This window comes from Protomyctophum parallelum (assembly GCF_964188405.1).
Source record: "Protomyctophum parallelum genome assembly, chromosome: 14".
Taxonomy (NCBI): Eukaryota; Metazoa; Chordata; class Actinopteri; order Myctophiformes; family Myctophidae; genus Protomyctophum; species Protomyctophum parallelum.
Window position 1 is genome coordinate 10,005,063 of NC_139709.1, and position 15,541 is coordinate 10,020,603.

Sequence of the window (15,541 nt, forward strand, 5' to 3'; positions counted from 1 at the left end):
CGAGAATGAACACCACTCACTCACACACTCATTGTTGTCCATTCACACGCTTCTCCATCTATTCACCTTTCCATCCGTCCAAATAACTTCCATTATGAGTATGACAAAGAGATTGCATTCTTTGCAGGAGGGCAGCCCTTGGCAACCTGCTCATAACACTCTGAGCACCTGAAAGGCATTCCAAACACACCGTCGGCCAAGAAGACTCATTTGGACACTAGTAGAATATATAAAAACATACATTAAAAGAAATAAGAGCACTCTCTTAAGGCAGAGAGCTAATTGAATTGCATTTGATACCCTCTTTACGGGTTTGAGTAAAGATGGAGGGGAGTCGGGCGAGAGACCACGGGAAGAGAAAGAGAGAGGTGCTGGGGCGGGGGGAGGGGGGTGATGACAGGGAGGACAGTAATTGAGATGGACAGATGAGGAGGAGAGTGGGGGGGGGGGAGGGGGGGGGGCAGGGAGGGAAACAAAGGACGGACAAAAATAGGAGGGGGGGGGGGGCAGTAATGTTGGGGACGGGGACGGGGGTGAAAGCTACAATTACAGAACAATAGAGAAATTACAGATCATTGGAGGACAAGAATCGACAGACTGAGCGAAAGATGATAAACAATGACTTCACGCTTCTATATGTGACAGTGTGTGTGTGTGTGTGTGTGTGTGTGTGTGTGTGTGTGTGTAACACTGATGACTGACTCATTGACAAGTCACTGACTAATTGACAGAAGGTTCAATAACACCGGTACTCTTGACTCGTACAAGCTGCCTGGACAACTCAATCTGCCCACGGCCCCACACACCCTCGCACAAACCACACACACACACACCCCCACACACACAAATAAATAAACAGGCGTGTGCGCGCCCATGTGCACGCAGCCAGGCACACACACACACAAAGTCACATGACAAACACACCAAGCCCTTCCCTGTGGCATTAAGGCCATCCTGCCACATCTAATACATGTTGATGCTGGACTCAGCAGAGCATGGCCTGGTATCCACTTCTTTCTTATGCAGCATGTGGCTTGCGTGTGTGTGTGTGTGTGTGTGTGTGTGTGTGTGTGTGTGTGTGTGTGTGTGTGTGTGTGTGTGTGTGTGTGTGTGTGTGTGTGTGTGTGTAGACATACTACATGCACAGCTAGATTGCACTCAGACCCCTTCATCAATTCGTTTACAATTAGGCCTCCGTTTACAATTAGTCCTTTCATGAGAAACAGGAACACTTTCATTCGATATCCAACTGTGTTTTCCTTCCTCACTGAAGAGAGAACTAAGGAGAACTACTTGTCAGCATTTCCAGGGAGAGAGAAAACAAAACAAGCAGGTAATTTGTGATATCGGCCTACTGTATATACTGTATATAGGCTCTCAGTTTGAGCTTGAATGCTGTCGCAAAACAGCCAACATATTATTCATTCTCCAGGGACAACTCGTCCCGTATGTCTTGGCTATACTGACTGAGACAATGTTAAACCAAATGGAACCAAATGAACCCCGCAACGTTGATGTCGACAACGATGACATTAGGGAAGTGCTCTCTCACCAGAATCCGGTCCTCTGATTTGCCACTCCTGGTGTCCTGCTTGACGGACCGCACCACCTTGATGGCCTGCTTGTCCAGGGTCCTCCTGATGCTCTCTGTGGAGGAGCAAGGAGGGAATGGATAAACAGCTCTTACATAACACTCACACGCATTGCATACACACACACACACACACACACACACACACACACACACACACACACACACACACACACACACACACACACACACACACGTGTGCACACACACGCGTGCACACACACAGCGATGAAGTGGGTTATTTTTACCCTCAGAGAAAGAAAGTGAAGCATTGTCAATGTAACCACCAAACATGACATCCATCTCTGCAACAACAATAAATCCACCTGGCGAACATAACCTACATGCTGAAAATAAAAGATGAAGCCAGCCAGCTGTATATAATGATGACACACATGCATGCACACACAGGCTCAGTGAGTGAATCACAAAATGCCAAAAGCAACATCTCCACTGTGGCTGATGCACGCGTACATGGCTAAGAGGCACGTCCACAGTCCAGACTAGTCCACCAAATGGAATGTTTTTGTTACTTTATATTAATGTTAGGATATATGTGACAGGTTGCATTACGCTCGTTTGGCTGGCGCGTGTCGCCCACTCCTACTTTTCAAGCCCGATATAGACGTTGTTGTATGATGGTGAGTGAGTGGTGATGCATTGACATTGTGAAGGTTGTAGATCTGCTATTTTCAGAGTGGGACACCGCCGCACAGTACAAGTACAGATTAAATCGGCTTCAGGTTAGCAGCCTGGTCGCCATAGAAAACAAAATATGGACCTTATACATTTCTGCAACTGAAGAACGTATACTCTCATAGCCAGAAGATCAGAGATCTCTACCTACGGTCGTGTCTGGTGACACTCTAAATTCAACGTAAACAAATGACATTTAATAGGGAATTTCTTCATATTGGGAACGGGACAGGACTGGTTTCCAAAGCAATGGGCGTAGGCAGCGATGTGCTGTGGACTTTCAAACTAGTGGGTCTATGTTGTTTACACGCGGTCGCGAGCGATCACCGACTGAAATAACCTCTTAAATGTAGACCTATTTATTAACCCACAATTTGCAAAATGTGTTCCATTTACTTGCATAATGGGGAAACTTTAGTGTTGTCGTGTTATGCATTTCATTTACCTTGCAAATGTCACATCTAATTTAATTATTTCGTGAATGGTGGTTCTCCAACTCTTTTGACTAGGCTACTTCAATCAGACAGAACATGACACCTACACCTACAGTAGTAGGCTACTTAGCATGTTAGCAGGTCGACACAATGGACCTGGCCACGTTAACAAAGGTTTTCCCTGCTGTTTTAGCACGACGATGTTGACGTTTCTTAACCAAAAGACTTTGAATAGCAACGTTTATGAATGCAGACCATATTTTTACTCAGTCATACATTTCAAAGTATGTGCAATTGTCGAAGAAGATTTATAACTGATTTCCATCCTATCGGTATTCTGTATGCAACTCAAACGGTGCTGAGGCATCAGCCATTGCACTGCTTGGTGCACGCACGGACTTGGATAACTTTGATAACTTTAATTTTAATTAATTAAATTTTTCAAACAGGTTGGGGTCATATACAAGACCCTACATGGTCTGTGCCCGCCCCCCCCTAAGTGAATTCATTAAACGAAAGCCTGATAGGGGGAATCAGTACCAGAGGAACCACTCGAGGAGACTGCGAAGTGCGAACAACATTCGCCCAAAATGTCCTCTCAGTACAGGGTTGTGTAGCATGGAATGGCCTTCCTCTGCGTATAAGGGATTGTGCTACATTTCCATCTTTTAAATTAAATCTGAAAAAGAAATGGTTGCTTGAAAACCAAAGCTGCAACCATTCATGATTATTTTAGGTGTATTTATTTTTTATGCCGTGTTCCCTATGTAATGTTATGTAAATGTATTCCACTGTTTGCCTGTCGGTTTTCCGATTTGCGTTTCTTGTGAGGACTGCGGATGAAAATTTGCAACTGTGCTATATCCGGTGTGACGTCCATTAATATGCATTGTCCTGTCCAAATAAACAAGTAAAGTAAAGGATAGCGCCCAGTGCCTTAAAACATTTAGTGTTTGTCTATAGCGATCGGATTGGCTTCAGTCTCCCACATCCGATAATCTCACATCACACCCCACCGGGCAGCGGGAGATGAAGACGGTCGAAGTTGGGGATCAGCTCAAGACAAACAGAGTTATCGACATTAAGCCGCATAAGACCCAATCGCTTAGACGCTTTAACAACACTCTGCAGTCCATTCACGGCCTGGACCCACGCTACATGACAGGGCAAGAGACAGAGACAAGGACAAGAGAGAGAGAGAGAGAGAGAGAGAGAGAGAGAGGACAGATGGTACAACGGGAAAGTATATTAGGGAAATATAGGGAGGAGCCACAAAGAGAGAGCAAGCGACTACCTCTGTACATAGGGAGAGAGAGAGAGAGAGAGAGAGAGAGAGAGAGAGAGAGAGAGAGAGAGAGAACGAAGGAGAGAGGCGTAATAAAATATATACCAGAGGTTGCTGACTGAGGTTTAATTTACACTAACAAACATGCAGAGATGGCAAGCCAAAGCCAAGGTTAAGCCCATTTCACTGTCCTCTGTCCTTATTACTTAACAAACAGAAGATTATTCCCTTTAGCTGCTGCTGGGGTATTTTGCTAAGGTTCAACTGTATATTAGGGATGCCGTCGATTAATCGATTCTCCGATTAATCGTCAGTCTCATTTATTTTTAATAGTCAAAATATAGGCTAATAAGTAAGGCTGCATGATATATCGAACATGTACCTTCATCAGAGTGGAGAATATAAGTATAAATCAAGTTTGCTTGTTAAGTGCCTGTCAGACAGACAATCAGATGAAATGAAGGCAGGTGTAGAGTAGAGTGTAGACTAGTGAACTGAACGTTTTCTGTTTATATCAAGTACTTCATACCAGCCCCTTATGAAACTACTTCTCCCCAAATCCAAATGGATTTCATTTTCCATCCTGAATGGCACCAACTAGCATACAATGAGAACTGAGAAGATCTCCACAAAGGTTTACTCATCAAAAGTGATTATAAAACTGTAACCATCAAAGCATGCACTCAACAACATATAATGGTTATGTGACCATGGGTCGAGGAAGCCTTTGGATTCAGTTCATTTCAGTAGGGTATAAATGGATTCAGTTAATTTCAGTAGGGTATAAATGGATTCAGTTCATTTCAGTAGGGTATAAATGGATTCAGTTCATTTCAGTAGGGTATAAATGGATTCAGTTCATTTCAGTAGGGTATAAATGGATTCAGTTTATTTCAGTAGGGTATAAATGGATTCAGTTCATTTCAGTAGGGTATAAATGGATTCAGTTCATTTCAGTAGGGTATAAATGGATTCAGTTCATTTCAGTAGGGTATAAATGGATTCAGTTCATTTCAGTAGGGTATAAATGGATTCAGTTCATTTCAGTAGGGTATAAATGGATTCAGTTTATTTCAGTAGGGTATACATGGATTCAGTTCATTTCAGTAGGGTATAAATGGATTCAGTTCATTTCAGTAGGGTATAAATGGATTCAGTTCATTTCAGTAGGGTATAAATGGATTCAGTTCATTTCAGTAGGGTATAAATGGATTCAGTTCATTTCAGTAGGGTATAAATGGATTCAGTTCATTTCAGTAGGGTATAAATTGATTCAGTTCATTTCAGTAGGGTATAAATTGATTCAGTTCATTTCAGTAGGGTATAAATGGATTCAGTTCATTTCAGTAGGGTATAAATGGATTCAGTTTATTTCAGTAGGGTATAAATGGATTCAGTTCATTTCAGTAGGGTATAAATGGATTCAGTTCATTTCAGTAGGGTATAAATGGATTCAGTTCATTTCAGTAGGGTATAAATGGATTCAGTTCATTTCAGTAGGGTATAAATGGATTCAGTTCATTTCAGTAGGGTATAAATGGATTCAGTTCATTTCAGTAGGGTATAAATTGATTCAGTTCATTTCAGTAGGGTATAAATTGATTCAGTTCATTTCAGTAGGGTATAAATGGATTCAGTTCATTTCAGTAGGGTATAAATGGATTCAGTTTATTTCAGTAGGGTATAAATGGATTCAGTTCATTTCAGTAGGGTATAAATGGATTCAGTTCATTTCAGTAGGGTATAAATGGATTCAGTTCATTTCAGTAGGGTATAAATTGATTCAGTTCATTTCAGTAGGGTATAAATGGATTCAGTTCATTTCAGTAGGGTATAAATGGATTCAGTTCATTTCAGTAGGGTATAAATGGATTCAGTTTATTTCAGTAGGGTATAAATGGATTCAGTTCATTTCAGTAGGGTATAAATGGATTCAGTTCATTTCAGTAGGGTATAAATGGATTCAGTTCATTTCAGTAGGGTATAAATGGATTCAGTTCATTTCAGTAGGGTATAAATGGATTCAGTTCATTTCAGTAGGGTATAAATGGATTCAGTTCATTTCAGTAGGGTATAAATTGATTCAGTTCATTTCAGTAGGGTATAAATTGATTCAGTTCATTTCAGTAGGGTATAAATGGATTCAGTTCATTTCAGTAGGGTATAAATGGATTCAGTTCATTTCAGTAGGGTATAAATGGATTCAGTTCATTTCAGTAGGGTATAAATGGATTCAGTTCATTTCAGTAGGGTATAAATGGATTCAGTTTATTTCAGTAGGGTATAAATGGATTCAGTTCATTTCAGTAGGGTATAAATGGATTCAGTTCATTTCAGTAGGGTATAAATGGATTCAGTTCATTTCAGTAGGGTATAAATGGATTCAGTTCATTTCAGTAGGGTATAAATGGATTCAGTTCATTTCAGTAGGGTATAAATGGATTCAGTTCATTTCAGTAGGGTATAAATTGATTCAGTTCATTTCAGTAGGGTATAAATTGATTCAGTTCATTTCAGTAGGGTATAAATGGATTCAGTTCATTTCAGTAGGGTATAAATGGATTCAGTTTATTTCAGTAGGGTATAAATGGATTCAGTTCATTTCAGTAGGGTATAAATGGATTCAGTTCATTTCAGTAGGGTATAAATGGATTCAGTTCATTTCAGTAGGGTATAAATGGATTCAGTTCATTTCAGTAGGGTATAAATGGATTCAGTTCATTTCAGTAGGGTATAAATGGATTCAGTTCATTTCAGTAGGGTATAAATGGATTCAGTTCATTTCAGTAGGGTATAAATGGATTCAGTTCATTTCAGTAGGGTATAAATGCTCCGATAATCGGCCAGCGATCGGTGATCGGCCGATATTCACTCTGATCGGTAATCTGCATTTACACCATCTATGATCGGCAATTTACCCTATCTGGACTCGAGACACTGATCTTTTACACCATTTAAGTGGTATAAATGTCAATCAGATATATAGTATAACATCATTTTTGCATTTTTGTGACAGGCCTAAACATTTCCCCCTTCCTCCCCACACCCAGGAACAGTTTTGACGTGGGTTTTGAGTCTGACATATAATCATTTTTCACAAGCTCAGTATCGGTATCGGATCTATCGGTGTTGGCCGATCATGAGAAAAACAATCGGACCTGATCGGAGCATCCCTAATAAAATGGTAAATGGTGCGTTTATATAGCGCCGTTATCCAAGGTGCTTTACATACATTGTGCATTACATTCACCCATTCACGCACCGATGGCGGCGGAAACCATGCAAGGCACCAACCAGAACATCAGGAGCAAATAGGGGTTCAGAGTCTTGCTCAAGGACACTTCGACACTAACTCTGGGGGAGGCCACAGGGTTCGAACTGCATGGCAACCATCCGGTTACCATCCGGTTACCATCCGGCCACTCTACCCCTGAGCCACCTGAGAAACCTGAACATTACTACTGTATATACACTGTAGGTCAGTGGTCCGGGGACCACCAGTGGTCCTTGAGGGGGTTCCAAGTGGTCCATAGCTAAATGATGGAAAGTTGGTAACCAAATGGACCCGTACGGGCCCATTGGTTTTCATTTTACACTCTCAAAGAGTTTGATTATTTTTAAACATCTGCATTTAACTTAATTTACAAGAAGTCTACAGAATTAGAGAATGTAGAAGAATTGTTATTTTGATCAACACATTTGCCTGTTATCTCTCCTATGGTACCTGCAGTGCCACATCAATGAACCATGAAATTGGGGACAAAATCCAACGATATCAAAATATGCTTTAGTTTGGGTCTGGCGTCTGAGAGGATACTACCGTAAATATTCGGTCTTGACATGAAAAAGGTTGAAAACCACTGCTGTAGGTAATCCAACACATTGTCAAAGTTAAATTACCACCATTGTGTTTTAATTAGGGCCGGGACTAATTGCGATTAATTAACTACAGAAAAATGTATGCATTAAAAACAATTACGCATTTTAATCGCACTATTTATTTCACCGCGGAACGTTGTCACTGGACAGTTTTCAGACGGACCTGCGCACCAAGTGTCCGTGTCCTCTTCAGACAATAACACCACCAGAAACCACAGACAGTTCACCAGACTGGGGGAAGCCGCTGAGATCACTTTGCTTGTCCCCGTGGATTGGAAATAGGATTTAAAAGATGGTAGCGTGGATTACAGCACAGTTGTGTGCAATTATTCAATAAAGAATTATTACCCCTATTACTACAAAAACAAAGTTTTATTGCTTAAACTTATGTATTCACTATTCATTGATTCACTAGTATACCAAAATCCATTTGAAAAAATTGCTTTCTCACTGTTCTCGGGTCAAATAATGATATGCGATTAAAATGCGATTAATCTAGATTAATAATCGCAAAGCCTCTGATTAATTAGATTAATTTTTTTAATCGAGTCCCAGCTCTAGTTTTAATGCACTTTAAAGCTTGTATTGATTTAAACCGTCTACCCATAAATAGCAACCTGGAGAATAGATTAACAAATTCAATTCAGTATATACAGTACCATTAATATGACTATGTAGAGAAAAATATGTGAAAAATTAAAATATCCCCCCCTCCTTTTCTGTGAAGGTATTTCTGAGGTGATAGGTGTGCGGTGGTGGAAAAACTACCCATATTCTCTACTTACGAATGTAGAAATAAATTCGGAATTCAAAATGTTGCTATTTTAAAAGTAATATTGGTATCAAAATGACTATGACTGGTGGCTTTCTGTTGGCATTGTTTCTTTATTGTCAATGTACTGTGTGATCTGTTTATATTATTTTCTGTATCCTGAAAACTAATTTCCAAAAGGAGAAGTAGAAGTAAACTTCATAAACTATTGTAAACTATTAAACATTTTGAAATATGTTTTACTTTAACATAAGTATCTGAAAAATTGTACTTAAGTAAATGTAATTAGTTTAGGGTGACCAGATGTTCCCCCTCAGGACAGTCCTTCATTTCTAAGACTTTATAAGCGTCCCACAAATTGAGCCCCTGTCCCACATTGTGACTGGCAGGCCAGGCATCAGTGTTCAAATGCCCTACATTAGTTAGTTAGTAACTACTGTAGCCCTAGAATGTCTCTGTTGTTACATACATTGCAAAGTATTTCACAAACAGAGCCATAGAACACCCTGGTTAATTTCTGTTCGGGTGCAACATGGCAGCATTAAATGTGATAAATGCTCCGATGGTACTCACCCATTAAATAATTCCAAAGACATGGAGTGAAATATGGTCCTCTAGTTTCATATCCATGTGAAAGTTCTGCCACAAAACGTGTATTTAGTCAATTACCTCCACATTTTCACGAGATGCACACGGACGACTTTCTCTCCGGGCAAAGGGGCCCGGAATGACAGCTGGACTTCATTTATCAAAACTTCCTCTGATCTCAAGCAATTGGTAGGTGCCTTGCGATAGGTGCTGGGTAATTAATCACACCACCTGCCATGAATTGTGTGACCCAAACTTTTGTGTTTCCCTGATCAACTGGTGATGACGTCTGTGGTAAACAACAGGAAGTATTGGTAAAATACAGTCCATCGATCATTCCGGGCCCCTCGCCCGGAGAGAAAGACGTCCGTGTGCATCTCTTGAAAAAGTGGAGATAATTGACTAAATACACGTTTTGTGCCAGAACTTTCACATGGATATATGAAACTAGAGGACCATATTTCACTCCACGTCTTTGGAATTATTTAATGGGCGAGTACAAATGGAGAATTTATCACATTTAAGCCTCACATAATTCAATTCAACCAGGAGCGGACGGAAGGGTTCTATGTCTGTGATAGCCTACATGAACATTTACGAGGTATATGAATGATCACAGACCTTCTAGGTCTAGTTAGTCCCCTAATAGTTGGCTTTCTGTTGTAAAGCTCTCTCATTGTCTCTTTTCCTGCGAGATGTGTTGTTAAAATAACAAGAGAAATATCGGTATCACCTAGGGCTACAGTATCACCAAGTCGGCAAACAATACCACCCATGACCAAAATTATCATTTTCCCCCTGGCCAGCGCCCCGGCTGGCCAGGGGGAGGTAGTTTTAGAGACCAGGATTACGGCATGTTTTTGTGAGGGTATCTACCCTAGGGGACACGGGGAGAACATGCAAACTCCACACAGAAAGGCCCTATCGCCAACCCCCGCCTCGGGTATGGGCACTGATGACGCGGAGGAGGGAACACGCCGCCAGTGCCCACAGTGTCCCCAGCGGGAATCGAACCCAGGACCTTCTAGCTGTGAGGCGACAGCACTACCAACTGTGCCATACATTGAGAGGTGAAGCGGCGAACAGTCGACGCCAGCGTCCCCACATTCACACACCAACGGTGGCGAGCTCACACCAACCGACTCATTGGAGGCAATGTGGGGTTCAGTGTCTTGCCCAAGGAGTCAAGGACACTTCGACATGATGTGGACAGGAGGAGGAGCCGGATTCGAACCTCCGACCCAGGGATCATTGGACCACCTGCTCTACCTCCTGAGCCACAGCCTCTGGATCTGGTTACCCTAAATGTGTTACTTTCTCTCATTATTAGGAATATGAGGCATATAGTACTAGCTCTGGTCCATAGCTCTAATGCCGTGCATGGCATTAGAGCTATGGATAGAGCTAGACATATACTATACAGTCTAACTTTGCAGCTTTGGCTGACATTATACTTATCCTGCTGCATTATGTGGGTGTTTGGGGGTAACTGTGAGCTTGCCTTGGGGGTGACTGCCCACACATGGCTGTTGTGTGTGTGTGTGTGTGTGTGCGTGGCCAAACAACAACACAAAGCTGTCAAATCCACACCATACTTCCCACGCACGCAGTCGGGCGCACACGCAAATATACAAAGAAAGAATAGAGAGGAAAAAGAGGCCAATTAAATATACAACAACATCAAAGGGATCGCATCATACGCACGCACGAGTGCATTATTCCAAACGCAGTCAGTCAGCAGCACAGACACATGCACACGCACTCACAACTCTTTCGCATCAATTATGACCCCTAGCTGCCTGCATGGCTGCGCAACATAACAATTTGTGCATTACAACAAAGCTGCCAGGGGAGCCGATCGAGAGAATTTCAAAGTGAATAGGGCAGGCTATGCTTCGGATCGATAGGATTAGGATTAATACCGTATCTTCATCTTCACCACCACGCAGCGTGCATGGTGTGTGTGTGTGTGTGTGTGTGTGTGTGTGTGTGTGTGTGTGTGTGTGTGTGTGTGCGTGTGTGTGACCAAACAGTCATTAAATAGACTTGGCCCAGTGTGAGACATCATCTTCTGCTTTCCTGCGGCGATAACAACTCAACAATCAATCTCTAATAATCAAACACACACTGTGACACACAGGCACACATCATGCAACTTGTTTTAAACTAATTAAGGCTACACACAGTAAAGTAAAGCCTGTGTTTTGGACAGTCTTTTTGTTCATGCTGCCTGTTGTGTGTCCATTCATTGATTCATTCATTGATTCATTCTCCAGGGACAACTTGTCCCGTGGTGTTATATTATATCTGCTCGCTTGGCAGACATGGCGTGCAGTGAACGACGACAGTTACGCTACAGTAAAAGTGGATAAATGTTCATTTTGAGCTCACCTGTTATTTCGCGGCTGACGTTAATGAAACCCGCGGCGACGGTGCTGTCTTTAGAGGCCATGGTGGTGTAGGTGGTTCTCTCTCTCTCTCTCCTCTCCAGTGTCTCCTCCGCCGTGCGCTACAATAATCAAAGTGCAGCAGCTAGGCTAGTGTGCGACTGTGCGTGCGCATTGGCAACCCGCCGCGCAGCGCCCCAGAAACATCTCCCTCCTGTGAGAGGAGAGGAGAGAGAGAGGGGGGGGGGGAGAGGGAGGGGGCGGGGGGGAGAGGGGGTTGAAAAAGAGACAGAGGGGGGAGGGAGAGAGAGAGAGGGAGGGGATGGGAGAGAGGGGGTTGAGAAAGAGACAGAGGGGGGAGGGAGAGAGAGAGAGGGAGGGGGGGGGGGGGGAGAGGGGGTTGAGAAAGAGACAGAGGGGGGAGGGAGAGAGAGAGAGGGAGGGGGGGGAGAGAGGGGGGGGAGCCCGGGGAGAGAGGGGGTTGAGAAAGAGATAGAGGGAGGGTAGAGAGAGAGAGAGAGAGAGAGAGAGGGGGGTAGAGAGGTGGGGGAGAGAGAGAGTGGGGGAGAGAGGGGGGGGGGGGAGAGGAGAGAGGGGGAGCCCGGGGAGAGAGGGGGTTGAGAAAGAGATAGAGGGAGGGTAGAGAGAGAGAGAGGGGGGGAGAGAGAGAGAGGGTGGGAGGGAGGGAGGGGGGAGGGACACAGAGAGACAGTGATGCAATTTCAGATTTTAGGGAGAGAGGAGAGAGAGAGGGGGAGCCCGGGGAGAGGGGGGGTTCAGAAAGAGATAGAGAGGGGGAAGAGAGAGAGAGAGGGGGGGGAGGGAGAGAGAGAGAGAGAGAGGGGGGGGGGAGGGAGAGAGAGAGAGGGGGAGAGAGAGTGGGAGAGAGAGAGAGAGAGAGGGGGGGGGGAGAGAGAGAGTGGGAGAGAGAGAGAGAGAGAGAGAGAGGGGGGAGAGAGAGGGGGGGGGGAGGGACACAGAGAGACAGTGATGTGATTTCAGATTTTATTTTAAATGTGATGCTTGCAGCTTTATTATTGTCATTGAAAGTATTCCAGTCAGTGGTTCTGAAACATTTCCATGAGCAGGACTCCCAAATGGACATGACATGTAGCCTATTTGGCCTGTGCCAGCAGGGACGGCCATGATAAGAGAAGATTTGTCTTTTGAATTGCCCCAAGGGTGTGTGCGTGTGTGTGTGTGTGTGTGTGTGTGTGTGTGTGTGTGTGTGTGTGTGTGTGTGTGTGTGTGTGTGTGTGTGTGTGTGTGTGTGTGTGTGCACGCACGCGCGCGAGAGAGAGTTAGGCATTGTTTTAGTTTTTTTTGTTTTAGTTTTTTTAGAATCTACATTGAATCAAATCTAGTAAATAAATACCTTCAACATTAAGATTACACAAATGACTTGGCTATATCAAAATTTATTTCCAATTAATCAATAACCGAGAAGCAAATTGTTTATAGTATATAAAACAAACAATATATATTAATGAAACTATTAACTGCTTCATCCCTAATTATAATAATAATTATTATTATTTTAATTTTAATGAATTGCATTTTATAGTGCTTTTCCAAGTGCTGAAAGCGCTTCACAATGGTTCATTCATACATACATTGGGAGGTGAAGCGGCGAACAGTCGACCCCGTCCCCCAGGAGCCTGGAATCGAACCACCGAGGACACGAGTTGCCGTGCGAGTTGTAACCCAATAGCACAGAATCGAAATTAATGTCAAACCCAATCTCACCCCCCCTAGGGTAGGTACCCTCACAAAAACATGCAGTAATCCTGGTCTCTAAACTGCCTCCCCCTGGCCAGCCGGGGCGCCTGATGGAGGGGAAAGGAACTGGTTGGAATAACGTGTTCCTTCCACGCGCTACGTCCAACCAGGGAAACTCCCCCCTGTCAGGTGTAAAGGAGCAACTTGGACACTCAAGCATGAAGGAAGCATGAGTTAAGTCCGTTGCTCTCCCCAGGTTGGCAGAGGGTGTGTAGAGCCCAGGATCACATTAGATGATTGACACAGGGGTGAAAAATGGGTTACAAAATCGTGGGATAAAAAAAAAAAAAAAAAAGAAAAAACAATCTCACCCAAACACAGTGAAATAGCACGGATTGGCATTTCCGTATATATATATATACTATTAGTTAAAGCCACGCCTCCGTTGCTGTCAAAACAGTACTGATTTTGGGTTTTCTATTCTTGTATATGTACGGAATTTCCAATTCCGTGCTATTTCACTGTGTTTGGGTGAGATCAGGCTCAGCAGTACAGATCATTGGACGACCTGCTCTACCTCCTGAGCCACAGCCTTTGTTATACACAATTGGTTTCATTAAAATATCAACAAGCTCACAATGCATCACAGGGTGATTGGGTGTATTGTGGGTTTGTAGATCAATTTGTTACGCATACTAGACTCATTAAGTTGTTGTTGGCAAATAAAAATCATAGACATAAATGTGTGCACAACAAAAGATGGATGCCTTTGTTGTGTGAGATTAGACATAAATTAATGATGGAGTGGATTTGAAAAATGTTATTTCCCAATGGTAATATTTCTATAATGTCAGGAAATTGAAAGTGGGGGAAAACAATACGTCAAATATAAATATATATATTGTGTAATTCTCCTCAGCTGTGAGAGCATGGCGCGCTCATTGACAGGTTACTGATGACAGGATTTGGGAGAGAGCCCCCGGAGGGGGGCCAACTTCAGGTTGAGCCTTATTGTTACAATGATAATATATGATCCACCCACCCACCCATCTCACTGACTAACCCACCCATCTCACTGACTAACCCACCCATCTCACTGACTAAGCCACCCATCTCACTGACTAACCCACCCATCTCACTGACTAACCCACCCATCTCACTGACTAACCCACCCATCTCACTGACTAACCCACCCATCTCACTGACTAAGCCACCCATCTCACTGACTAACCCACCCATCTCACTGACTAACCCACCCATCTCACTGACTAACCCACCCATCTCACTGACTAACTTGTTAATGTCATCGTTTTAAACAACCTATAATTCTTGAAGCTTTTCAAAAGCTGCAGCCAAACTCATATCGTCATCAGATTGTTGATTGCTGCTTGTTGTGCAGTTTATTGATAATGTGCCCTTACAATATTCACAATAATGGGCTGAGTGAGAGTGTGTGTGTGTGTGTGTGTGTGTGTGTGTGTGTGTGTGTGTGTGTGTGTGTGTGTGTGTGTGTGTGTGTGTGTGTGTGTGTGTGTGTGTGCGTGCGTGTGTGAGTGCGTGCGTGCGTGCGTGCGTGCGTGTGTGCGTGCATGTGCATGTTTGTGTGGAGGACGCTGCACGCAGATTTCTCCAATGTCATCTCAAGGGGCCCTCAAGGAGCCTTTGTAGCCACACATATGCATGCATGCCGCATCCATGCGTGTGTGTGTGTGTGTGTGTGTGTGTGTGTGTGTGTGTGTGTGTGTGTGTGTGTGTGTGTGTGTGTGTGTGTGTGTGTGTGTGTGTGTGTGTGTGTGTGTGAGTGAATGAGAGAGAGAGAGAGAGAGAGAGAGACCTTTGTCTCTGTGTCTCACTGACATGTACTGTAAAATAGAAACCAGTGGGGGGTTATAATGCCAGGTCAAGTGAAGAGAGAGAGAGAGACAGAGAGAGAGAGAGAGAGACAGAGAGAGACAGAGAGAGACAGAGAGAGACAGAGAGAGACAGAGAGAGAGAGAGAGAGAGAGAGAGAGAGAGAGAGAGAGAGAGAGAGAGAGACAGAGAGAGACAGAGAGAGACAGAGAGAGACAGAGAGAGAGGGAAGATGAACTGTGACCGGAACCGTAAGCCACAGATAATAACAGGCAAATAATAGGAGCAGTCTGAGTCTGATTAACAAAAGTGGACAGGCGGCTATTGTTTCCAGGTTTC

At 43.4% G+C, this 15,541-nt stretch overlaps 1 protein-coding gene across 1 annotated transcript in view; it reads right to left on the bottom strand.

Annotated features, from left to right (window-relative positions):
• carmil3 (capping protein regulator and myosin 1 linker 3) overlaps positions 1-11,697 on the bottom strand; it is a gene marked incomplete at both ends in the record, with an annotated part of 131,042 nt that extends 119,345 nt beyond the window's left edge. The window contains 2 exon segments of the mRNA XM_083782593.1: positions 1,553-1,647; positions 11,637-11,697. Coding sequence (XP_083638719.1) covers positions 1,553-1,647; positions 11,637-11,697 — 156 coding nt within the window.
• Between the last annotated feature and the right edge of the window lie 3,844 nt (positions 11,698-15,541).